General features: G+C 38.3%; 2 protein-coding genes across 2 annotated transcripts in view; one reads left to right on the plus strand and one right to left on the minus strand.

The window, feature by feature from the left end:
• The first annotated feature begins 203 nt into the window (after positions 1-203).
• LOC137631005 (flagellar attachment zone protein 1-like) lies at positions 204-15,956 on the plus strand. The gene is made up of 2 exons (XM_068362546.1): positions 204-1,134; positions 15,841-15,956. Exons 1-2 carry the CDS (start codon positions 204-206, stop codon positions 15,954-15,956), a joined length of 1,047 nt encoding a protein of 348 aa, XP_068218647.1.
• A 768-nt stretch (positions 15,957-16,724) lies between these two features.
• LOC137631011 (restin homolog) overlaps positions 16,725-25,762 on the minus strand; it is an 11,053-nt gene continuing 2,015 nt past the window's right edge. The window contains exon 3 of the mRNA XM_068362560.1: positions 16,725-16,972. Within this exon, the coding sequence (XP_068218661.1) occupies positions 16,725-16,972 (248 nt within the window). The remainder of the gene's footprint in view (positions 16,973-25,762) is intronic.

The following is a 25,762-nucleotide window of genomic DNA, read 5'->3' on the forward strand; positions in this document are numbered from 1 at the left end:
CGGAGCAGAAGAGGGAATTCAGTTGTTTGACGATTTCATCGCTAGAATACACCAAGAGACGGAAACGACCAATGACTTACAACGCATCTGTGAAGAGGTGCATGGAGCAGAGGAAGAAGAAATAGAGTTATCTACGGACAACATAGCCATATCAGCTTTAAATGCAGATTTAGATGAAAGCGAATAAGAAAATTCAGGGTCTTATGGCCAGTCTAGAGAAAGCTGAAAGTCAAAACGATGAACTTCGAGAGGAGCTTTCGGCCAAGACGTTTGTTCAGGTAAGAGAAATGGAGGTATGTAATAACATCGGTAACTTAGCTTTAATGGATGATTTACAAAGAGCAAATAAGAATATAGAGTCGCTTTTTGTAAGTCTAGAAAAAGCTGAAGCTCGAAACGATCAAATTCGTGATGAGCTTTTCGCCAAGGAATATGTAGAAATGGAATTAGAAAATGCCCGTGAGGAAATTCGGATACTCGAGAAGAAGCTGGAAGGAGTAACAGAAGATCTCAAGACAGCCAACGAGAAACTTCTGGAAAAGAGCGACTTGGAGGAATACATCGAAAGTGCTGATAAGGAGATCCGAACCCTTTGGGCTGAACTGGACAGTGTTAAGGCTGAAAACAAGAGACTGAAGACCGAAAACGTTGGTCAAAACGCAGCTTTAGAAAGTGAAATTAATGCTGCAGTAGAGGAGGTCTATAGAATAGGGACTAAATTGGATACTGTTCTGGATGAGAACACCAAATTGAAGACTGAACTATTATTTAAGAAAGACGTGGTGTGCGACCTGGAGATGGCTGAGGAGGAACTGGAAAAACTCTGGAAAGAATTTGCTGGTGTTAAAGCAGAGAATAGACGACTGAAGAGAGACCTCTCGGAGGAGAGAGCCACGAGCAATGCGTTGATGAAGGCCGACGAGAAGAATAAAATTCTGGAAGAAGAAATTAGGAATCTCACTTCCGTGGCAGACGAATTTGCAATTTATAAGGAGAAGTATCAACATATGATGGAAAGAAATATGAACCTAGAGATGGAATTAAATAATAAGAATTATGCTATTACTCAACTTGTAGAAGGTCTCTTTCAAATACACCCCGAGTTGAAGGAATTATATCATAAAGAAATTTCTGGTGAGCAGACTGGGGATTTGATATGGGATAGCCAGTTGAATAGATTCGCCCTTCAAGAGACGAGAAGGCAGGGCTGGAAAAAAAACTAAAGAGGAATTAAACTGCAACACAAAATATGACAAAATCTGGGGATTATATCGCCACCAAAAAAAAAAATAAAAAAATATAAAACATGGTGATTATAATATCGCCACCAAAAAAAATAGAAAATATAAAAAATGGTGATTATAATATCGCCACCCCAAAAAACAAAAAACAAAAAAACTGGGGATTATAATATCGCCACCAAAAAAAAAAAAAAAAAAAAAAAAAAATGGTGATTATAATATCGCCACCAAAAAAAAAAATAAAAAAATATAAAACATGGTGATTATAATATCGCCACCAAAAAAAATAGAAAATATAAAAAATGGTGATTATAATATCGCCACCCCAAAAAACAAAAAACAAAAAAACTGGGGATTATAATATCGCCACAAAAAAAAAAAAAAAAAAAAAAAAAAATGGTGATTATAATATCGCCACCAAAAAAAAAAAAAAAAAAACAAAAAAATTGTGATTATCATATCGCCACCAAAAAAAAACAAAAAACAAAAAAATGGTGATTATAATATCGCCACCAAAAAAAACAAAAAACAAAAAAACTGGGGATTTTAATATCGCCACCAAAAAAAAAACAAAAAACAAAAAAATGGTGATTATAATATCGCCACCAAAAAACTAAAAACAAAAAAATGGTGATTATACTATCGCCACCCAAAAAAAAAAAACAAAAAACAAAAAATTGGTGATTATAATATTGCCACCAAAAAAAACAAAAAACAAAATAAATGGTGATTATAATATCGCCACCAAAAAAAAAAAAAAATGGTGATTATAATATTGCCACCCCAAAAAAAATAAAAAATATAAAAAATGGTGATTATAATATCGCCACCAAAAAAAAAAAAATATTCATAGGAAAAAGGGAATCAAATTTTTGTTTGATGATATTTGGAAAGGAATTTTTTTTTCTGTTTAGTTTTTTTTTTTGGAAAGGAATAATCTTTTTGTTAAGTTTTGTGCTTCACCCATTCTGGACAGGTTCAGGACATCAGTTTCACTAGAAAGGACACCTGAAACTATTCGGCTTGAAGGACGCTTGGATGGACTGCCCCCAGCTTAAAGGACGCAAGGCTAACTATCCAGCTTGACCGATGCTTGTCATAACCTGGAGGACAGCAGGATTTGCAGAGGGAAGGAACCTGGCTGAATCTAGTATGCTATGTACCTTGATGGGGTGTACAGGACCTTTGTCAAGTGTACAAATGGTCGGATATCTAGATCTATTCCTTTGGATACCAACCTTCGGGTGGTTCTGGGGGAATAATCTAGAAGACTGGCTATGCAGAGGGATGAAGCTGGGATTCTTCTTGTATGCAGTCTTGTCCTTATAGGTTGGCCCAGGATAGTTCCGCTAGGGAAGGAAGCTGCATCTCTGGTGAGGTGCTCATCCGATGGCTGCTGATGGAGGACTGGGAGCAGAGTCAGTTCTGGTTCTGAGGATGCTTGGCTTAATTGTCCGGTTTCATGTTTCTTTGATTAAAGGCTTGGCTTAATTGCCTGGTCTAATAAAGCTTGGCTTAATTGTCTGGCTTCATGCTTTTTAGATTTAAGGCTTGGCTTCATTGCCTGGCCCGAAGAAGCTCGGCTTAATTGTCTGGCTTCGTGCTGCTGGGAAGAAAAGCTGCATCTTTTGGAGGTAGGCATTCTTCAGTCCAAATTTTTAGGAACTCGCAGCTGTGGAGCATCAAATAGCAGGAGCAGAAGATAGTAACAGCTAGCAAAAGTTAGCAGCAGTAGCAGAATCAGTAGCAATGGAAAAGCAACGGTTAGCAGTAGCTAGCAGCAGCCGCAGCTGTAGTTAGCAGCAGCTAGCAGCAGACGTTAGCAGAGGCAGCTAGCAGCAGCTAGGAGCAACAGCAAGCAGCATGTGCTAGCAGCAGCAGCTTGCAGCAGCAACAGTTGCAGTAGCGAGCGGCTGCAGCAGGAGCAAGCAGCAAGTGCTGCAGGCTGCAGCAGCAGCAGCAACTAGCAAAAGCAGCAGCAGCTACCAATGGTAGCAGCAGCTGTAGCTAGCAAAAGCAGCAGCAGCAGCAGTAAGCATCAGCAGCAGCAGCCGCAAGCAAGAGCAGCAGTAGCAGCAGCAAGCAGCAGCACTAGCGACAGCAGCTTGCAGTAGCAAATAGCAGCAGCTAGTAGCAGAAAGCAACAGCATGCAGCAGCTAGCAATAGTCGAGACTGCAGCTAGCAGCAGTGGCAGTAATTAGCAGCTACATATATTAGTAGCTAACAGAATCAGTTATGAGCGAAGAGAAAATATAAACAGCTGGGGGTCATGAGAAACAGCATGAACAGCAGTAAAAAAACCAAAAAACCTAAAAAATCTAAAAAAAAAAAAAAAAAGAGCAGCAGCAACAGAAGGAGAAGCAGCAAAAAAAAAAAATTCTGAAAAAAAATATATAAACCAAAATAAAAACAAAAACAAAAAAAGGTGATTATAATATCGCCACCAAAAAAAATGGTGATTATAATATCGAGACCAAGAAAAAAAATATATATATACAAAATGGTGATTATGATATCGCCACAAAAAAAAAATTAAAAATATAAAAAATGGTGATTATAATATCGCCACAAAAAAGGAAAAAAAAATATAAAAAATGGTGATTATAATATCGCCACAAAAAATAAATAAAAAAGAAATATAAAAAATGGTGATTATAATGTCGTCACAAAAAAACAAAAATTAAAAAATGGAGATTATAATATCGCCACACAAAAAAAAAAAAAATATAAAAATTGGTGATCATGATATCGCCACAAAAAAGGTAAATAAAAAATATAAATTATGGTGATTATAATATCGCCACCAAAAAAAGAAAAAAAAGGATAAAAAATGGTGGTTGTGATATCGCCACAAAAAAAAAAAAATATATATAAAAAGGGTGATTATAATATCGCCTCCAAAAAAATCAAGTATTTGGACTCTGGAGGATGGAGAGGATAAGGAACTTTGTTTTGAGGAGGAAATATCCTTTGATATAGAGGTACTAGGCTACATTATAAGATAAAGTACTGGCTCAGTTGCAAGGATCAACTAGTTGGACTCGGGAAGATGGAGAGAAAAAGGAAACTTTGTTTTGAGGAGGAAATATCCTTTGATGTAGAGGTACAAGGCTACATTATAGGATAAAGAACTGGCTCAGTTGCAAGGATCAACTAGTTGGACAAGGGAAGATGGAAAGAAAAAATGAACTTTGCATTGAGGAGGAAATATCCTTTGATGTAGAGGTACAAGGCTACATTATAGGATAAAGTACTGGCTCAGTTGCAAGGATCAACTAGTTGGACTCTGGATGATGGAGACAAAAAGGAACTTTGTTTTGAGGAGGAAATATCCTTTGATGTAGAGGTACAAGGCTACATTATAGGATAAAGTACTGGCTCAGTTGCAAGGATCAACTAGTTGGACTCTGGATGATGGAGACAAAAAGGAACTTTGTTTTGAGGAGGAAATATCCTTTGATGTAGAGGGACAAGGCTACATTATAGGATAAAGTACTGGCTCAGTTGCAAGGATCAACAGTTGGACTCGGGAAGATGGAGAGAAAAAGGAACTTTGTTTTGAGGAGGAAATATCCTTTGATGTAGAGGTACAAGGCTACATTATAGGATAAAGTACTGGCTCAGTTGCAAGGATCAAGTAGTTGGACTCTGGAAGATGGAGAAAAAAAGGAACTTTATTTTGAGGAGGAAATATCCTTTGATGTAGAGGTACAAGGCTACATTATAGGATAAGGCACTGGCTCAGTTGCAAGGATCAAGTAGTTGGACTCTGGAAGATGGACAGAAAAAGGAAATTTGTTTTGAGGAGGAAATATCCTTTGATGTAGAGGTACAAGGCTACATTATAGGATAAGGTACTGGCTCAGTTGCAAGGATCAAGTAGTTGGACTCTGGAAGATGGACAGAAAAAGGAACTTTGTTTTGAGGAGGAAATATCCTTTGATGTAGAGGTACAAGGCTACATTATAGGATAAAGTACTGGCTCAGTTGGAAGAATCAAGTAGTTGGACTCTGGAAGATGGACAGAAAAAGGAACTTTGTTTTGAGGAGGAAATATCCTTTGATGTAGAGGTACAAGGCTACATTATAGGATAAGGTACTGGCATAGTTGCAAGGATCAAGTAGTTGGACTCTGGAAGATGGACAGAAAAAGGAACTTTGTTTTGAGGAGGAAATATCCTTTGATGTAGAGGTACAAGGCTACATTAAAGGAAAAAGTACTGGCTCAGTTGCAAGGATCAAGTAGTTGGACTATGGAAGAGGGAGAGAAAAGGGAACTTTGTTTTGAGGAGGAAATATCCTTTGACGTAGAGGTAACAAGGCTACATTATAGGATAAGGTACTGGCTCAGTTGCAAGGATCAAGTAGTTGGACTCTGGAAGTTGGACAGAAAAAGGAACTTTGTTTTGAGGAGGAAATATCCTTTGATGTAGAGGTACAAGGCTACATTATAGGATAAAGTACTGGCTCAGTTGGAAGAATCAAGTAGTTGGACTCTGGAAGATGGACAGAAAAAGGAACTTTGTTTTGAGGAGGAAATATCCTTTGATGTAGAGGTACAAGGCTACATTATAAGATAAAGTACTGGCTCAGTTGCAAGGATCAAGTAGTTGGACTCTGGAAGATGGAGAGAAAACGGAACTTTGTTTTGAGGAGGAAATATCTTTTGATGTAGAGGTACAAGGCTACATTATAGGATAAGGTACTGGCTCAGTTGAAAGGATCAAGTAGTTGGACTATGGAAGAGGGAGAGAAGAAGGAACTTTGTTTTGAGGAGGAAATATCCTTTGATGTAGAGGTACAAGGCTACATTATAGGATAAGGTACTGGCTCAGTTGAAAGGATCAAGTAGGTGGACTCTGGAAGATGGAGAGAAAAAGGAACTTTGTTTTGAGAAGGATATATACTTTGATGTAGAGGTACAAGCCTACATTATAGGATAAAGTACTGGCTCAGTTGCAAGGATCAAGTAGTTGGACTCTGGAAGATGGACAGAAAAAGGAACTTTGTTTTGAGGAGGAAATATCCTTTGATGTAGAGGTACAAGGCTACATTATAGGATAAGGTACTGGCTTAGTTGCAAGGATCAAGTAGTTGGACTCTGGAAGATGGACAGAAAAAGGAACTTTGTTTTGAGGAGGAAATAGCCTTTGATGTAGAGGTACAAGGCTACATTATAGGATAAAGTACTGGCTCAGTTGCAAGGATCAAGTAGTTGGACTATGGAAGAGGGAGAGAAAAGGGAACTTTGTTTTGAGGAGGAAATATTCTTTGATGTAGAGGTACAAGGCTACATTATAGGATAAGGTACTGGCTCAGTTGCAAGGATCAAGTAGTTGTACTCTGGAAGATGGAGAGAAAAAGGAACTTTGTTTTGAGGAGGAAATATCCTTTGATGTAGAAGTACAAGGCTAAATTATAGGATAAGGTACTGGCTCAGTTGCAAGGATCAAGTATTTGGACTATGGAAGAGGGAGAGAAAAAGGAACTTTGTTTTGAGGAGGAAATATTCTTTGATGTAGCGGTACAAGGCTACATTATAAGATAAGGTACTGGCTCAGTTGCAAGGATCAAGTAGTTGGACTCGGGAAGATGGACAGAAAAAGGAACTTTGTTTTGAGGAGGAAATATCCTTTGATGTAGAGGTACAAGGCTACATTATAGGATAAAGTACTGGCTCAGTTGCAATGATCAAGTAGTTGAACTCTGGAAGATGGAGAGAAAAAGGAACTTTTTTTTTTTTTAGGAGGAAATATCCTTTGATGTAGAGGTACAAGGCTTCAATATAGGATAAGGTACTGGCTCAGTTGCAAGGATCAAGTAGTTGGACTCTGGAAGATGGACAGAAAAAGGAACTTTGTTTTGAGGAGGAAATATCCTTTGATGTAGAGGTACAAGGCTACATTATAGGATAAAGTACTGGCTCAGTTGCAAGGATCAAGTAGTTGGACTCTGGAAGATGGAGAGAAAAAGTAACTTTGTTTTGAGGAGGAAATATCCTTTGATGTAGAGGTACAAGGCTACATTATAGGATAAGGTACTGGCTCAGTTGCAAGGATCAAGTAGTTGGACTATGGAAGATGGACAGAAAAAGGAACTTTGTTTTGAGGAGGAAATATTCTTTGATGTAGAGGTACAAGGCTACATTATAGGATAAGGTACTGGCTCAGTTGCAAGGATCAAGTAGTTGGACTCTGGAAGATGGAGAGAAAAAGGAACTTTGTTTTGAGGAGGAAATATTCTTTGATGTAGAGGTACAAGGCTACATTATAGGATAAGGTACTGGCTCAGTTGCAAGGATCAAGTAGTTGGACTCTGGAAGATGGAGAGAAAAAGGAACTTTGTTTTGAGGAGGAAATATCCTTTGATGTAGAGGTACAAGGCTACATTATAGGATAAAGTACTGGCTGAGTTGCAAGGATCAAGTAGTTGGACTCTGGAAGATGGAGAGAAAAAGGAACTTTGTTTTGAGGAGGAAATATCCTTTGATGTAGAGGTACAAGGCTACATTATAGGATAAGGTACTGGCTCAGTTGCAAGGATCAAGTAGATGGACTCTGGAAGATGGAGAGAAAAAGGAACTTGGTTTTGAGGAGGAAATATCCTTTGATATAGAGGGACAAGACTACATTATAGGATAAGGTACTGGCTCAGTTGCAAGAATCAAGTAGTTGGACTCTGGAAGATGGAGAGAAAAAGGAACTTTGTTTTGAGGAGGAAATATCCTTTGATGTAGAGGTACAAGGCTACATTATAGGATAAGGTACTGGCTCAGTTGCAAGGATCAAGTAGTTGGACTCTGGAAGATGGACAGAAAAAGGAACTTTGTTTTGAGGAGGAAATATCCTTTGATGTAGAGGTACAAGCCTACATTATAGGATAAAGTACTGGCTCAGTTGCAAGGATCAAGTAGTTGGACTCTGGAAGATGGACAGAAAAAGGAACTTTGTTTTGAGGAGGAAATATCCTTTGATGTAGAGGTACAAGGCTACATTATAGGATAAAGTACTGGCTCAGTTGCAAGGATCAAGTAGTTGGACTCTGGAATATGGACAGAAAAAGGAACTTTGTTTTGAGGAGGAAATATCCTTTGATGTAGAGGTACAAGGCTACATTATAGGATAAAGTAATGGCTCAGTTGCAAGGATCAAGTAGTTGGATTCTGGAAGATGGAGAGAAAAGGGAACTTTATTTTTGAGGAGGAAATATCCTTTGATGTAGAGGTACAAGGCTATATTATAGGATAAGGTACTGGCTCAGTTGCAAGGATCAAGTAGTTGGAGTCTGGAAGATGGAGAGAAAAAGGAACTTTGTTTTGAGGAGGAAATATCCTTTGATGTAGAGGTACAAGGCTACATTATAGGATAAAGTACTGGCTCAGTTGCAAGGATCAACTAGTTGGACTCTGGAAGATGGAGAGAAAAAGGAACTTTGTTTTGAGGAGGAAATATCCTTTGATGTAGAGGTACAAGGCTACATTATAGGATAAAGTACTGGCTCAGTTGCAAGGATCAAGTAGTTGGACTCTGGAAGATGGAGAGAAAAAGGAACTTTGTTTTGAGGAGGAAATATCCTTTGATGTAGAGGTACAAGGCTACATTATAGGATAAAGTACTGGCTCAGTTGCAAGGATCAAGTAGTTGGACTCTGGAAGATGGAGAGAAAAAGGAACTTTGTTTTGAGGAGGAAATATCCTTTGAAGTAGAGGTACAAGGCTACATTATAGGATAAAGTACTGGCTCAGTTGCAAGGATCAAGTAGTTGGACTCTGGAAGATGGAGAGAAAAAGGAACTTTGTTTTGAGGAGGAAATATCCTTTGATGTAGAGGTACAAGGCTACATTATAGGATAAGGTACTGGCTCAGTTGCAAGGATCAAGTAGTTGGACTCTGGAAGATGGAGAGAAAAAGGAACTTTGTTTTGAGGAGGAAATATCCTTTGATGTAGAGGTACAAGGCTACATTATAGGATAAGGTACTGGCTCAGTTGCAAGGATCAAGTAGTTGGACTCTGGAAGATGGAGAGAAAAAGGAACTTTGTTTTAGGAGGAAATATCCTTTGATGTAGAGGTACAAGGCTACATTATAGGATAAAGTACTGGCTCAGTTGCAAGGATCAAGTAGTTGGACTCTGGAAGATGGAGAGAAAAAGGAACTTTGTTTTGAGGAGGAAATATCCTTTGATGTAGAGGTACAAGGCTACATTATAGGATAAAGTACTGGCTCAGTTGCAAGGATCAAGTAGTTGGACTCTGGAAGATGGAGAGAAAAAGGAACTTTGTTTTGAGGAGGAAATATCCTTTGATGTAGAGGTACAAGGCTACATTATAGGATAAAGTACTGGCTCAGTTGCAAGGATCAAGTAGTTGGACTCTGGAAGATGGAGAGAAAAAGGAACTTTGTTTTGAGGAGGAAATATCCTTTGATGTAGAGGTACAAGGCTACATTATAGGATAAAGTACTGGCTCAGTTGCAAGGATCAAGTAGTTGGACTCTGGAAGATGGAGAGAAAAAGGAACTTTGTTTTGAGGAGGAAATATCCTTTGATGTAGAGGTACAAGGCTTCATTATAGGATAAGGTACTGGCTCAGTTGCAAGGATCAAGTAGTTGGACTCTGGAAGATGGACAGAAAAAGGAACTTTGTTTTGAGGAGGAAATATCCTTTGATGTAGAGGTACAAGGCTACATTATAGGATAAAGTACTGGCTCAGTTGCAAGGATCAAGTAGTTGGACTCTGGAAGATGGAGAGAAAAAGGAACTTTGTTTTGAGGAGGAAATATCCTTTGATGTAGAGGTACAAGGCTACATTATAGGATAAAGTACTGGCTCAGTTGCAAGGATCAAGTAGTTGGACTCTGGAAGATGGAGAGAAAAAGGAACTTTGTTTTGAGGAGGAAATATCCTTTGATGTAGAGGTACAAGGCTACATTATAGGATAAGGTACTGGCTCAGTTGCAAGGATCAAGTAGTTGGACTCTGGAAGATGGACAGAAAAAGGAACTTTGTTTTGAGGAGGAAATATCCTTTGATGTAGAGGTACAAGGCTACATTATAGGATAAGGTACTGGCTCAGTTGCAAGGATCAAGTAGTTGGACTCTGGAAGATGGAGAGAAAAAGGAACTTTGTTTTGAGGAGGAAATATCCTTTGATGTAGAGGTACAAGGCTACATTATAGGATAAAGTACTGGCTCAGTTGCAAGGATCAAGTAGTTGGACTCTGGAAGATGGAGAGAAAAAGGAACTTTGTTTTGAGGAGGAAATATCCTTTGATGTAGAGGTACAAGGCTACATTATAGGATAAAGTACTGGCTCAGTTGCAAGGATCAAGTAGTTGGACTCTGGAAGATGGAGAGAAAAAGGAACTTTGTTTTGAGGAGGAAATATCCTTTGATGTAGAGGTACAAGGCTACATTATAGGATAAGGTACTGGCTCAGTTGCAAGGATCAAGTAGTTGGACTCTGGAAGATGGAGAGAAAAAGGAACTTTTTTGAGGAGGAAATATCCTTTGATGTAGAGGTACAAGCTACATTATAGGATAAAGTACTGGCTCAGTTGCAAGGATCAAGTAGTTGGACTCTGGAAGATGGAGAGAAAAAGGAACTTTGTTTTGAGGAGGAAATATCCTTTGATGTAGAGGTACAAGGCTACATTATAGGATAAGGTACTGGCTCAGTTGCAAGGATCAAGTAGTTGGACTCTGGAAGATGGACAGAAAAAGGAACTTTGTTTTGAGGAGGAAATATCCTTTGATGTAGAGGTACAAGGCTACATTATAGGATAAAGTACTGGCTCAGTTGCAAGGATCAAGTAGTTGGACTCTGGAAGATGGACAGAAAAAGGAACTTTGTTTTGAGGAGGAAATATCCTTTGATGTAGAGGTACAAGGCTACATTATAGGATAAAGTACTGGCTCAGTTGCAAGGATCAAGTAGTTGGACTCTGGAAGATGGACAGAAAAAGGAACTTTGTTTTGAGGAGGAAATATCCTTTGATGTAGAGGTACAAGGCTACATTATAGGATAAAGTACTGGCTCAGTTGCAAGGATCAAGTAGTTGGACTCTGGAAGATGGAGAGAAAAAGGAACTTTGTTTTGAGGAGGAAATATCCTTTGATGTAGAGGTACAAGGCTACATTATAGGATAAAGTACTGGCTCAGTTGCAAGGATCAAGTAGTTGGACTCTGGAAGATGGAGAGAAAAAGGAACTTTGTTTTGAGGAGGAAATATCCTTTGATGTAGAGGTACAAGGCTACATTATAGGATAAAGTACTGGCTCAGTTGCAAGGATCAACTAGTTGGACTCTGGAAGATGGAGAGAAAAAGGAACTTTGTTTTGAGGAGGAAATATCCTTTGATGTAGAGGTACAAGGCTACATTATAGGATAAAGTACTGGCTCAGTTGCAAGGATCAAGTAGTTGGACTCTGGAAGATGAGAGAAAAAGGAACTTTGTTTTGAGGAGGAAATATCCTTTGATGTAGAGGTACAAGGCTACATTATAGGATAAAGTACTGGCTCAGTTGCAAGGATCAAGTAGTTGGACTCTGGAAGATGGAGAGAAAAAGGAACTTTGTTTTGAGGAGGAAATATCCTTTGATGTAGAGGTACAAGGCTACATTATAGGATAAAGTACTGGCTCAGTTGCAAGGATCAAGTAGTTGGACTCTGGAAGATGGAGAGAAAAAGGAACTTTGCATTGAGGAGGAAATATCCTTTGAAGTAGAGTTACAAGGCTACATTATAGGATAAAGTACTAGCTCAGTTGCAAGGATCAAGTAGTTGGACTCTGGAAGATGGAGAGAAAAAGGAACTTTGTTTTTGAGGAGGAAATATCCTTTGATGTAGAGGTACAAGGCTACATTATAGGATAAAGTACTGGCTCAGTTGCAAGGATCAAGTAGTTGGACTCTGGAAGATGAGAGAAAAAGGAACTTTGTTTTGAGGAGGAAATATCCTTTGATGTAGAGGTACAAGGCTACATTATAGGATAAGGTACTGGCTCAGTTGCAAGGATCAAGTAGTTGGACTCTGGAAGATGGAGAGAAAAAGGAACTTTGTTTTGAGGAGGAAATATCCTTTGATGTAGAGGTACAAGCCTACATTATAGGATAAAGTACTGGCTCAGTTGCAAGGATCAAGTAGTTGGACTCTGGAAGATGGACAGAAAAAGGAACTTTGTTTTGAGGAGGAAATATCCTTTGATGTAGAGGTACAAGGCTACATTATAGGATAAAGTACTGGCTCAGTTGCAAGGATCAAGTAGTTGGACTCTGGAAGATGGACAGAAAAAGGAACTTTGTTTTGAGGAGGAAATATCCTTTGATGTAGAGGTACAAGGCTACATTATAGGATAAAGTACTGGCTCAGTTGCAAGGATCAAGTAGTTGGACTCTGGAAGATGGAGAGAAAAAGGAACTTTGTTTTTGAGGAGGAAATATCCTTTGATGTAGAGGTACAAGGCTAATTATAGGATAAAGTACTGGCTCAGTTGCAAGGATCAAGTAGTTGGACTCTGGAAGATGGAGAGAAAAGGAACTTTGTTTTTTGAGGAGGAAATATCCTTTGATGTAGAGGTACAAGGCTACATTATAGGATAAGGTACTGGCTCAGTTGCAAGGATCAAGTAGTTGGACTCTGGAAGATGGACAGAAAAAGGAACTTTGTTTTGAGGAGGAAATATCCTTTGATGTAGAGGTACAAGGCTACATTATAGGATAAGGTACTGGCTCAGTTGCAAGGATCAAGTAGTTGGACTCTGGAAGATGGAGAGAAAAAGGAACTTTGTTTTGAGGAGGAAATATCTTTTGATGTAGAGGTACAAGGCTACATTATAGGATAAAGTACTGGCTCAGTTGCAAGGATCAAGTAGTTGGACTCTGGAAGATGGACAGAAAAAGGAACTTTGTTTTGAGGAGGAAATATCCTTTGATGTAGAGGTACAAGGCTACATTATAGGATAAAGTACTGGCTCAGTTGCAAGGATCAAGTAGTTGGACTCTGGAAGATGGAGAGAAAAAGGAACTTTGTTTTGAGGAGGAAATATTCTTTGATGTAGAGGTACAAGGCTACATTATAGGATAAAGTACTGGCTCAGTTGCAAGGATCAAGTAGTTGGACTCTGGAAGATGGAGAGAAAAAGGAACTTTGTTTTTGAGGAGGAAATATCCTTTGATGTAGAGGTACAAGGCTACATTATAGGATAAAGTACTGGCTCAGTTGCAAGGATCAAGTAGTTGGACTCTGGAAGATGGAGAGAAAAAGGAACTTTGCATTGAGGAGGAAATATCCTTTGAAGTAGAGTTACAAGGCTACATTATAGGATAAAGTACTAGCTCAGTTGCAAGGATCAAGTAGTTGGACTCTGGAAGATGGAGAGAAAAAGGAACTTTGTTTTTGAGGAGGAAATATCCTTTGATGTAGAGGTACAAGGCTACATTATAGGATAAAGTACTGGCTCAGTTGCAAGGATCAAGTAGTTGGACTCTGGAAGATGGAGAGAAAAAGGAACTTTGTTTGAGGAGGAAATATCCTTTGATATAGAGGTACAAGGCTACATTATAGGATAAGGTACTGGCTCAGTTGCAAGGATCAAGTAGTTGGACTCTGGAAGATGGAGAGAAAAAAGGAACTTTGTTTTGAGGAGGAAATATCCTTTGATGTAGAGGTACAAGCCTACATTATAGGATAAAGTACTGGCTCAGTTGCAAGGATCAAGTAGTTGGACTCTGGAAGATGGACAGAAAAAGGAACTTTGTTTTGAGGAGGAAATATCCTTTGATGTAGAGGTACAAGGCTACATTATAGGATAAAGTACTGGCTCAGTTGCAAGGATCAAGTAGTTGGACTCTGGAAGATGGAGAGAAAAAGGAACTTTGTTTTGAGGAGGAAATATCCTTTGATGTAGAGGTACAAGGCTACATTATAGGATAAAGTACTGGCTCAGTTGCAAGGATCAAGTAGTTGGACTCTGGAAGATGGAGAGAAAAAGGAACTTTGTTTTTGAGGAGGAAATATCCTTTGATGTAGAGGTACAAGGCTAAATTATAGGATAAAGTACTGGCTCAGTTGCAAGGATCAAGTAGTTGGACTCTGGAAGATGGAGAGAAAAGGAATTTTTTTTTGAGGAGGAAATATTCTTTGATGTAGAGGTATAAGGCTACATTATAGGATAAAGTACTGGCTCAGTTGCAAGGATCAAGTAGTTGGACTCTGGAAGATGGAGAGAAAATGGAACTTTGTTTTGAGGAGGAAATATCCTTTGATGTAGAGGTACAAGGCTAAATTATAGGATAAGGTACTGGCTCAGTTGCAAGGATCAAGTAGTTGGACTCTGGAAGATGGAGAGAAAAAGGAACTTTGTTTTGAGGAGGAAATATCCTTTGATGTAGAGGTACAAGGCTACATTATAGGATAAAGTACTGGCTCAGTTGCAAGGATCAAGTAGTTGGACTATGGAAGATGGAGAGAAAAAGGAACTTTGTTTTGAGGAGGAAATATCCTTTGATGTAGAGGTACAAGGCTACATTATAGGATAAAGTACTGGCTCAGTTGCAAGGATCAAGTAGTTGGACTCTGGAAGATGGAGAGAAAAAGGAACTTTGTTTTGAGGAGGAAATATCCTTTGATATAGAGGTACAAGGCTACATTATAGGATAAGGTACTGGCTCAGTTGCAAGGATCAAGTAGTTGGACTATGGAAGATGGAGAGAAAAAGGAACTTTGTTTTGAGGAGGAAATATCCTTTGATGTAGAGGTACAAGGCTACATTATAGGATAAAGTACTGGCTCAGTTGCAAGGATCAAGTAGTTGGACTCTGGAAGATGGAGAGAAAAAGGAACTTTGTTTTGAGGAGGAAATATATCTGGCAGAATGGGTCCCTAGAGATTACAAACGAAGCAGGGAAATTAAGAGAAGACGATGAATTAACGAGCTAAAAAAGATTGTATATACAGACTGACATAGAAAGACCATAAACAGACGGGATTGGAAGGACATGTCCGAAGACTTTGTCCTATAGTGTACTACCAACGGCTGATGATGATATACATAGGCTAGGAACTGGCTATCCTTTCATGCATCTATCCAATGAATCCTCTATAGATTTAGTCAGTCATGGAAAGAGAAGAGATTTCCATGTATATTTCGGGATGTCCTTGTATTATTCTTTATTTTTGAGGTCCTTTGCATCAATAGGCGTAGGAGATGATGATGATATATACTGTATAAATATTAAAATGGTAAAGGTGTCTGGTTTCAGTTCCAGTTCCATCAGAATAAATACTCACCAGAACGTCAGCCGGGCAAGCCCAACACCCCACTGTGGTGCCCTACCACAGCAGTAGCCTCCCCAGTAAACAGCTTAAACTTACGGTCCCGGGCGGGGCTCGATCTGCTGCCGTGCGAATGCTAGCCAAACACGTTACCACTGTACTAGCCAGGAGGCCGTATAGACTGTATATAAAACAATCACATAAAAACTAAATGAATCCCCTTCCAGGCATCGGCGTAGGCATGGTAGCCGCCTGTTCCATCTTGATGCTCTACAGTGCCACCGTCTTCTGCTGGTCAATCTTGTACTTCTTCAACTACTTTCAGGCAGAACTGCCCTGGACGCACTTTCTCCACAACGTCAGTTAGGCCGGGAGTACACTAGCGACTCTGTGGCACCACAAAGCCACAGTATCGTGTGGCGGGGATGTGGTCTCCCATAGGTTTCCATTGTTTTCAAGTTTTGCTGCGCAAACTAGCCACTGTGGCTCTCTGTCGCTCATCCCCGCCACAGGTGTGGCGTGGCTTTGAAAACAATGGAAACCTATGGGAGACCACATCCCCACCACACGATGCTGAGGCTTTGTGGCGCCACAGAGTCGCTAGTGTGCTCCCGGCCTTACTGCTGCGAAGTGGACACTATCAACGCGACAGGGTTGAATGTCATGATTCCCTCCGAATACTATTTTCTGTTCATTTTATTTACACTTAGTAAATATTCCAAAATGAAAGATAGCTTTGAAAAGAGGTGTTAAATCGGTAGGTACCTTTGCCATATCAGCTTCAATTTTTACTATTTGTGTAAAATCAGAAACACTCATGAAACCGATATTGGTGGAATGGAAATGATTCTCAGTTATTTTCCAATTGATTAGAGTTTGAGTTCTCGTAAATCTGCAATGATACTAGAGTTTCACTTATCGTAAATCTGCAATGATACTAGAGTTTCACTTATCGTAAAACTTGCAATGATATAGAGTTTGAGTTATTGTAAATCTGCAACGATACTAGAATTTGAGTTATTGCAAATCTGCAACGATACTAGAGTTTGACTTATCGTAAATCTGCAACGGCACATTAAAACTTTTGACCTAGTTAAAGAACGATATTAACGATGTACTGATGGCGCGTCTCTTCTCTCTTCTTCTCCTCTCAGAACGAAAGTCCTGGCGGCATTCAAAGTGGAGGAAGGAAATGTCCTCAGCTTGGAACTAAGCATCAGCCTCATATTCTTGTGGTTGGGTCTCCTCTTCTTCCTGACGTTGGGAGACCCTTGGGGAACCAGCGTGACCTCCAAGGTCATTACCTTCGTGTATCTGTTTGCCATGATGCTCATTGGTCTCCCGCTGGAAAACAGCAGAATAGGGCTCAATATGGTCTTGCATATTGACTTTGACGACTTTGGCGAGCCAGGCATGTGGATGGACGCTCTGGGGTAGGTGAGGTAACTCTTGTAATACTAAGGAAGTTCTATGAGCAGAAAAATCAAATTGGCAAACGATTATTTCAAACCTTCATCAGTAAATCCTTATATATACTAGTGTACGCGAACCTTAAAAAATAACGGCTATATATTTAGATAGATATGCACAGGCACACACACACACACACCTCACCAGGGTATGACTACTTTCCCTCTTCCCTACCTGAGGGATGGGGAAAGCTGAGTATAAATGAAAAGAAATGATTTATATATACATATATATATACTGTATATATATATATATATATATATATATATATATATATATATATATATATATATATATATATATATATATATATATATATATATATATATCTATCTATCTATATATATATATATATATATATATATATATATATATATATATATATATATATATTTATATATATATATATATATATATATATATATATATATATATATATATAGCCAAACACTTAGACACTTGTTCTTTATTATTGATTTAATCATCTTTATGTCGTTGTTGTTGTCGTTTCAAAAAATTGCATTCATGTACTACCAACTTCATTGCTAATGATAAATAATCTATCATAATCCATTCAATACATTTAATACGTTAACTCTTCTTTATCAGGTGGCGTGGACTTTGGGAACAACGATTGGACTCTTGATTGCTCGAGCTAGTTATAAGAGCTTCAGAGATAGGGTGGGTAGGCAGTTATTATTATTATTATTATTATTATTATTATCATTATTATTATTATTATCATTATTATTATCATTAGCTAAGCTACAACCCTAGTTGGAAAAGCAGGATTCCTTAACCCCAAGGGCTCAAACGGGGTTAAAAAAAAGCCCAGTGAGGAAAGGAAATAAGGAAATAAATAAACAGCAAGAAAAGTAATGAACAATTTTTAATAACAGTGACAACATTAGGATAAATCTTTCATAAATAGGATTGAAGTGGCTTGTTGGTAACACCCTTGCCTGGTGATCGCCAGACTGGGGTTCGAGTCCCGCTCAAACTTATTAGTTCCTTTGGCCACTGCAATCTCACTATCCTTGTGGGCTATGGATCGTCAGCAGCCATTGCCTAGCTCTCCCTGGTCCTATCTTGATGGAGAGAGGCCTAGTCTTTTTAGCCATAGTAAGCAGATCTTCTATGACACTCCAAAATCAAACCATTGTTCTTAAGTCTTGGGTTGTGCCCTATCCTTTGTACCATGGTCTTCCACTGGTCTGGATTAGAGTTCTCTGGGTTGAGGGTAAACTCTGGCACACTATTGTATGTTTCCTTATTTTCTTTTCATCACTGGGCTATTTACCCTTTTGGGTACGATGGGATTATAGCTTCCTGCTTTTGCAACTAGGGTTGTAGCTTAGCAAGTAATAATACATACATACATATACCAAGGCACTTCCCCAATTTTGGGGGGTAGCCGACATCAACAAATGAAACAAAACAAAAAAGGGGACCTCTACTCTCTACGTTCCTCCAGCCTAACAAGGGACTCAACCGAGTTCAGCTGGTACTGCTAGGGTGCCACAGCCCACCCTCCCACATTATCCACCACAGATGAAGCTTCATAATGCTGAATCCCCTACTGCTGCTACCTCCGTGGTCATCTAAGGCATCGGAGGCAGCAGCAGGGCCTACCGGAACTGCGTCACAATCGCTCGCCATTCATTCCTATTTTTAGCACGCTCTCTTGCTTCCTAGAGCTTCCTTCACTCCATCCATCCACCCAAACCTTGGCCTTCCTCTTGTACTTCTCCCATCAACTCTTGCATTCATCACCTTCTATAGCAGACAGCCATTGTCCATTCTCTCAACATGGCCAAACCACCTCAACACATTCATATCCACTCTAGCTGCTAACTCATTTCTTACACCCGTTCTCACTCTCACCACTTCGTTCCTAACCCTATCTACTCGAGATACACCAGCCATACTCCTTAGACACTTCCTCTCAAACACATTCAATTTCTGTCTCTCCGTCACTTTCATTCCCCACAACTCCGATCCATACATCATAGTTGGTACAATCACTTTCTCATATAGAACTCTTTTTACATTCATGCCCAACCCTCTATTTTTTACTACTCCCTTAACTGCCCCCAACACTTTGCAACCTTCATTCACTCTCTGACGTACATCTGCTTCCACTCCACCATTTGCTGCAACAACAGACCCCTAGTACTTAAACTGATCCACTTCCTCAAGTAACTCTCCATTCAACATGACATTCAACCTTGCACCACCTTCCCTTCTCGTACATCTCATAACCTTACTCTTACCCACATTAACTCTCAACTTCCTTCTCTCCACACTCTTCCAAATTCTGTCACTAATCGGCCAAGCTTCTCTTCTGTGTCTGCAACCAGTACAGTATCATCCACAAACAACAACTGATTTACCTCCCATTCATGGTCATTCTCGTCTACCAGTTTTAATCCTCGTCCAAGCACTCGAGCATTCACCTCTCTCACCACTCCATCAACATACAAGTTAAACAACCACAGTGACATCACACATCCCTGTCTCAGCCCCACTCTCACCGGAAACCAATCACTCACTTCATTTCCTATCCTGACACATGCTTTACTACCTTTGTAGAAACTTTTCATTGCTTGCAACAACCTTCCACCAACTCCATATAACCTCATCACATTCCACATTGCTTCCCTATCAACTCTATCATACGCTTTCTCCAGATCCATAAACGCAACATACACCTCCTTACCTTTTGCTAAATATTTCTCGCATATCTGCCTTACTGTAAAAATCTGATTCATACAACCCCTACCTCTTCTAAAGCCACCCTGTATTTCTAAGATTGCATTCTCTGTTTTATCCTTGATCCTATTAATCATTACTCTACCATACACTTTTCCAACTACACTCAACAAACTAATACCTCTTGAATTACAACACTCATGCACATCTCCCTTACCCTTATATAGTGGTGCAATACATGCACAAACCCAATCTACTGGTACCATTGACAACACAAAACACATATTAAACAATCTCACCAACCATTCAAGTACAGTCACACCCCCTTCCTTCAACCTCTCAGCTCTCACACCATCCATACCAGACGCTTTTCCTACTCTCGTTTCATCTAGTGCTCTCCTCACTTCATCTATTGTAATCTCTCTCTCATTCTCATCTCCCATCACTGGCACCTCAACACCTGCAACAGCAATTATATCTGCCTCCCTATTATCCTCAGCATTCAGTAAACTTTCAAAATATTCCGCCCATCTTTTCCTTGCCTCCTCTCCTTTTAACAACCTTCCATTTCCATCTTTCACTGTCTCTTCAATTCTTGAGCCAGCCTTCCTTACTCTCTTCACTTCTTTCCAAAACTTCTTACCCCTTGCCTCTGCATCTATCAACAATGTAAACCTTTAAACTAAATCTAAGAAAAAGAAAATAAATCAGAATTATTCCCACAATTCTAGAATCGTAGATAACATTATCATTTTTGTTACTACTGCTGCTATTATTTTTATTATTGTAAACCCAGCCTCTTTTTATTTCATATTAAGCTTTATCGTAAACCCAGCTTTTACTTAAATTTCAGATAAAGCTTAATGTGTATTCAGCTGTGATCTCCAATCTCCCTCATGGTGTTAATAGCTCTGACTCCGTACCATGGACGTCTGGATAGTCAAGGGAACATAGACAAAAGTTAGTCAACTGCAATCCTGTGGAATTATTATTATTATTATTATTATTATTATTATTATTATTATTAGCTAAGTTACTACCCTAGTTGGAAAATCAGGTTGCTATAAGCCCAAGGGCTCCAACAGGGAAAAATAGCCCTTTAGGGATGTGGTGGCCTGGTGGCAGCGTCCTCGCCTGGTGATTGCCAGACAGGGGGTCGAGTCCCGCTCAAACTCGTTAGTTCTTTTGGTCACTCCAACCTCACTATCCTTGTGAGCTATGGAGGGGGGAGCCTATTGGTCTCTCTGCTGAATCATCAGCAGCCATTGCCTGGCCCTCCTTGGCCCTAGCTTGGGTGGAGTGGGGGGCTTAAGCGCTAATCATATGCTTGATAGGGCAATGTCACTGTCCCTTGCCTCTGCTATTCATGAGCGGCCTATAAACCTTTCTAAACCTAACTATTTGTCTCTGTTGGAGTCCTTGAGCTTATGGCATCCTGCTTTTCCAACTAGGGTTGTAGTTTAGCTGATAATAATAATAATAATAATAATAATAATAATAATAATAATAATAATAATAATAATAACACTCCAGAAAATGATTTCAAATAAATATTTTAAACATTTAAAACATAATGTTCATCCTCTTCTTCTACTCCAACACAGACCCCGGCTACTTCTTCATGTCTTCCTTCGCCCTCACCAAGCTGTCCGTGCCTCAGTTGGGGGGAACTATTCCTTACTTGGGTGTGTGTAAAGCAGCCATGGACAACACTTTCATGCTGGCTTCGACTGTAGTCATCAGCATTTCGGATCTTCTACCTTCCAATTGGAGGACAGGCGGTCGGAAATTTCTGTGCCATTGCATCACCTGCGTCATGGGACTAGCTTTCGGACTACCCTTTGTCATGACGGTAGGTGATTGATTAGCTTGCAGACTACCCTTTGTTATGACGGTAGGTGATTGATTAGTTTGCGAAATACCTTTTAAACTGATGGTAGGCAATTGATTAGTTTGCGAAATACCCTTTAAAATGATGGTAGGCAATTGATTAGCTTGCAGACTACCCTTTGTTATGATGGTAGGTGATTGATTAGTTTGCAAAATACCCTTTAAAATGATGGTAGGCAATTAATTAGTTTGCGAAATACCCTTTAAAATGATGGTAGGCAATTAATTAGTTTGCGAAATACCCTTTAAAATGATGGTAGGCAATTGATTAGTTTGCGGACTACCCTTTGTCATGACGGTAGGTGAATGATTAGTTTGCGGACTACCCTTTGTAATGATGGTAGGCAATTGATTAGTTTGCGAAATACCCTTTAAAATGATGGTAGGCAATTAATCAGTTTGCGAAATACCCTTTAAAATGATGGTAGGCAATTGATTAGTTTGCAGAATACCCTTTGTCATGACAGCAGGTGATTGATTAGTTTGCGGACTACCCTTTGTCATGACGATAGGTGATTGATTAGTTTGCAGAATACCCTTTGTCATGACAATAGATCGTTGATTAGTTTGCAAAATACCCTTTTGTAATGATGGTAGGTGATTGATTAGTTTGCTGAATACCCTTTGTCATGACAGAAGGTGATTGATTGATTGATTTGAAGTTTTCTGGTATCTTGACATCGAAGGTCATTGACCCCGAAACAGTAGGCGATTGTAATCCGTCGTTTCAGTCACAAAATTAGTAAAAACTAGTGTACTCCAGTTGTCAAAAATTACGTCTAAATATTTAATGATATGCACACACAGATTCACCCTTTTCCACCCCTCCCCCTTTCCTGACTACAACACACTGGTTCGGCAATTTATGGAAGAGTGTGGTTTCCGAGTGTATCTCTAGGGGGTACACCCCTTCACCAGAATTCAACTACTCTCTCTCCCCTGAGCGCGACAGGAAATATGTATATATATATATATATATATATATATATATATATATATATATATATCAGGGGCGTAGGAGCAGGGGGGCTGGGGGGGTATAGCCCCCCCCCCCTTTTTTTTTTTGCTGAAAATATGCTTTTAAACATTCAGATTTACATTTTGTAAATGCATTTCATCTCTGGCAACAGCTCTTGTACAGTCTCACCCTCCCAGCCACGGAAGTATCATGTTAGTACCCAGCATCATAGTTTCACAGTCCCGTCACTCGTCACTCGCTTAGTTTTACAGAGAGCAGCCCCAATATTGGGAATCAAGCCACTTATAATGTTTGACCCACAGTGTATACCGTGCAAACATATGTTAATCTATCCATCATTACCAAACACTATTATAGTAACAAACTACATCATTGATACGCACTAATAAATTGAAAACATGACACACGCGAACACATGTACTTGACGAATATCGCATATATAAACACATGCATGAATACATATATATATATATATATATATATATATATATATATATATATATATATATATAATTTCTTCATAATCCTTTTTAAATATGTATACTTTTATATAATTTCAGAGCATATGATGTAGTAATTATACATTATTCATACACTTTTCATATGTATATTTTCTGGTCTCAGGCATGACTTTCAAATATGTATGTTTATATAAGAAATATGCTTGTTCTTAATTTTGCTTACTAACAATTATTCTATATATATATATATATATATATATATATTTATATATATATATATATATATATATATATATATATATATATGTATATATATATAACTAAATTCAGTTATTTTGATATATGTTGTACAACACAACAGCCATATTGGAAAGAAAGTTGAAACTTGTAGAATGATTTGATTTACCTAATGTTTTCATTAATCTAGATTCACGAAGTAAACAAATGAAAGAATCAAATTTACTGTATTCTCTTCTCACAAGGTCTGATGCTTCATGTTTTTTTTCATTGAGTAATATTGAATCACTGCATGATACTTCATTGTCATTGGGAAAAACCGATAGCCTTGACTTGATCGATATTGCGAATGAGTTTGTAGCAAAGAATCAACATCGTCAGTATATTTTTGGTAAATTCACCAAGCAGGCCTATCGGTATATATTTATATATATATATATATATATATATATATATATATATATATATATAGGCCTATTGGTATTATATATATATATATATATATATATATATATATATATATAGGAAATATATATATACATATAGGCCTATTGGTATTATATATATATATATATACATATATATGTGTGTATATATATATATATATATATATATATATATATATATATATAGGCCTATTGGTATTTTATGATTGTTATTGTGTAAAAAATTGGAATTGGTCACATAAAAGTCTTCCAAAAATATGATTTTGTTTTTGATACAATATGCTGTCAGATGCCAGGAAATCGCATCTGAGGGTGTTTCCTCATCAAATTTTTTCTGGGGAGACTCCCAGTCACCCCCCTCCCCCCCACTCCCTCCTATGCCTTCGCGCCTGTGGCTCCGCCTTCAGTGTCATTTCGAACTTTAGCCCCCCCCCCCCAACAGGAAAACGCTCCTACGCCCCTGTATCATCTAAGAAATATTGCGTTTATAAAAAGAAGTACCTGGACGAAAATTCCGTAAAGAAACTGGTGATAAACTGTGTTATTACCTGGATTGACAACTACAATTTACCAAAAGTGCAACTTAAGAAATTACAAAACAAAATAAACATAGGAGCATGATGGATAAAAGGTGTCCCACCTAGAGAAAGGATCACCCCTATACTAATCGATTCACACTGGCTGCCCTATAAAGCGAGAATTGAATTTAAAATAAGTACAGTACATCGATGCATTTGTCTCGTTGGTAATGGCGAATGAGGAGTCCTTTTGTGTTGACGCTCACCAATTGTGAGTTTAAGGAGTCCTTGGTCTATTACACTCCAAGTTTCCACAAACACATTGCGGAGTTTGCAGATGAGGTGTGTGTGTGTGTGTGTGCATTAGCCATGCCATAAAGTCTCTACTGTATAGACTTTAACGATTAAAGTTGAAAGTGCTGTTTATACAAATATATAGAAGTAGTTCGGTCAGATGAAGCTGTTATGTGTTATGCATATTAGATGTGCGGTTATGTGTACACACAGACATGTATGTCAGTATGTATGTATGTATATATGTATATGTGATGATATTCATAACCTATTTGAAACACGAAGTTTTCAGTTTTTCAAATATTATGTTGTAAAACAACCGTTATTGAATTCACTCTACCCTAGAAATAGCTTACACCCAATGGAAATTGCATCTTAATATACTGTATGTACACCATCCTGACCACTGGTCTATCCATACCTATTCAGAGATTGGAACGGAGGGAATTCATGCTTTTTTTCATGAAGGCAGCTCAAAAGATGATTTCGTCTCTGTTAAACAAGTTCTTATCATATCCTCTGTACTCATAATCGGAAGGGACGTGTTTCCATCCTGTTAGCTGACCACTTAGTATAAATTTGTAATGTATAGCTACAGTAAAAACACACACGCACACGTACACACACACACACACACACATATATATATATATATATATATATATATATATATATATATATATAGATATATATATATAATATATATATATATATATATATATATATATATATATATATATATATATTGTGTGTTTATACATGATAGTTTTGTCAGTCTTTCTGTCCGAGTCCAATTGCATACAAATAACTAGAAAAATAAACATCTATTTAGGAATTGCATCATTTTAAGGCTGAATAATGTAATATATTCAGTTTTTAGTATATTAAGATATTTTAGGAAATTACTGTGAAATACTGTATGTCAGTCAATAAGTCCGTCAAAGTCAAATACTGTTTGTACATGTAGGACTTCATGTAATGGATGTGATTAGAAATAGGTAGGAAAAATCATTAGAGCTTGATTCTCATATAAAAGAACAGTAAAAATGGAATTTTATTTGAATGATCGAAGGCATTATTTCAGTAACTGGTTTGGGAGAAAGAACTTGTCAGGACCGGTATCTTGTAATGACTTCAATAATGGAAAAATAATTGAGTCCACTATCATCAAATATTGAACCTAATATAGGTCTGTTTGAACTATCTTGCTGCATTGTTTACTAAATTATTAGGAGAAATA

The sequence above is a fragment of the Palaemon carinicauda genome, chromosome 3, assembly GCF_036898095.1.
Source record: "Palaemon carinicauda isolate YSFRI2023 chromosome 3, ASM3689809v2, whole genome shotgun sequence".
NCBI classification, from domain to species: domain Eukaryota; kingdom Metazoa; phylum Arthropoda; class Malacostraca; order Decapoda; family Palaemonidae; genus Palaemon; species Palaemon carinicauda.

Coding starts and splice junctions, on each gene's coding strand:
- LOC137631005 (XM_068362546.1), top strand. CDS start 204: ATGGCCAGTCTAGAGAAAGCTGAAAGTCAAAACGATGAACTTCGAGAG. Junction 1,135..15,840: donor ATATCATAAAGAAATTTCTG/GTGAGCAGACTG, acceptor AACTACTTTCAG/GCAGAACTGCCCTGGACGCA.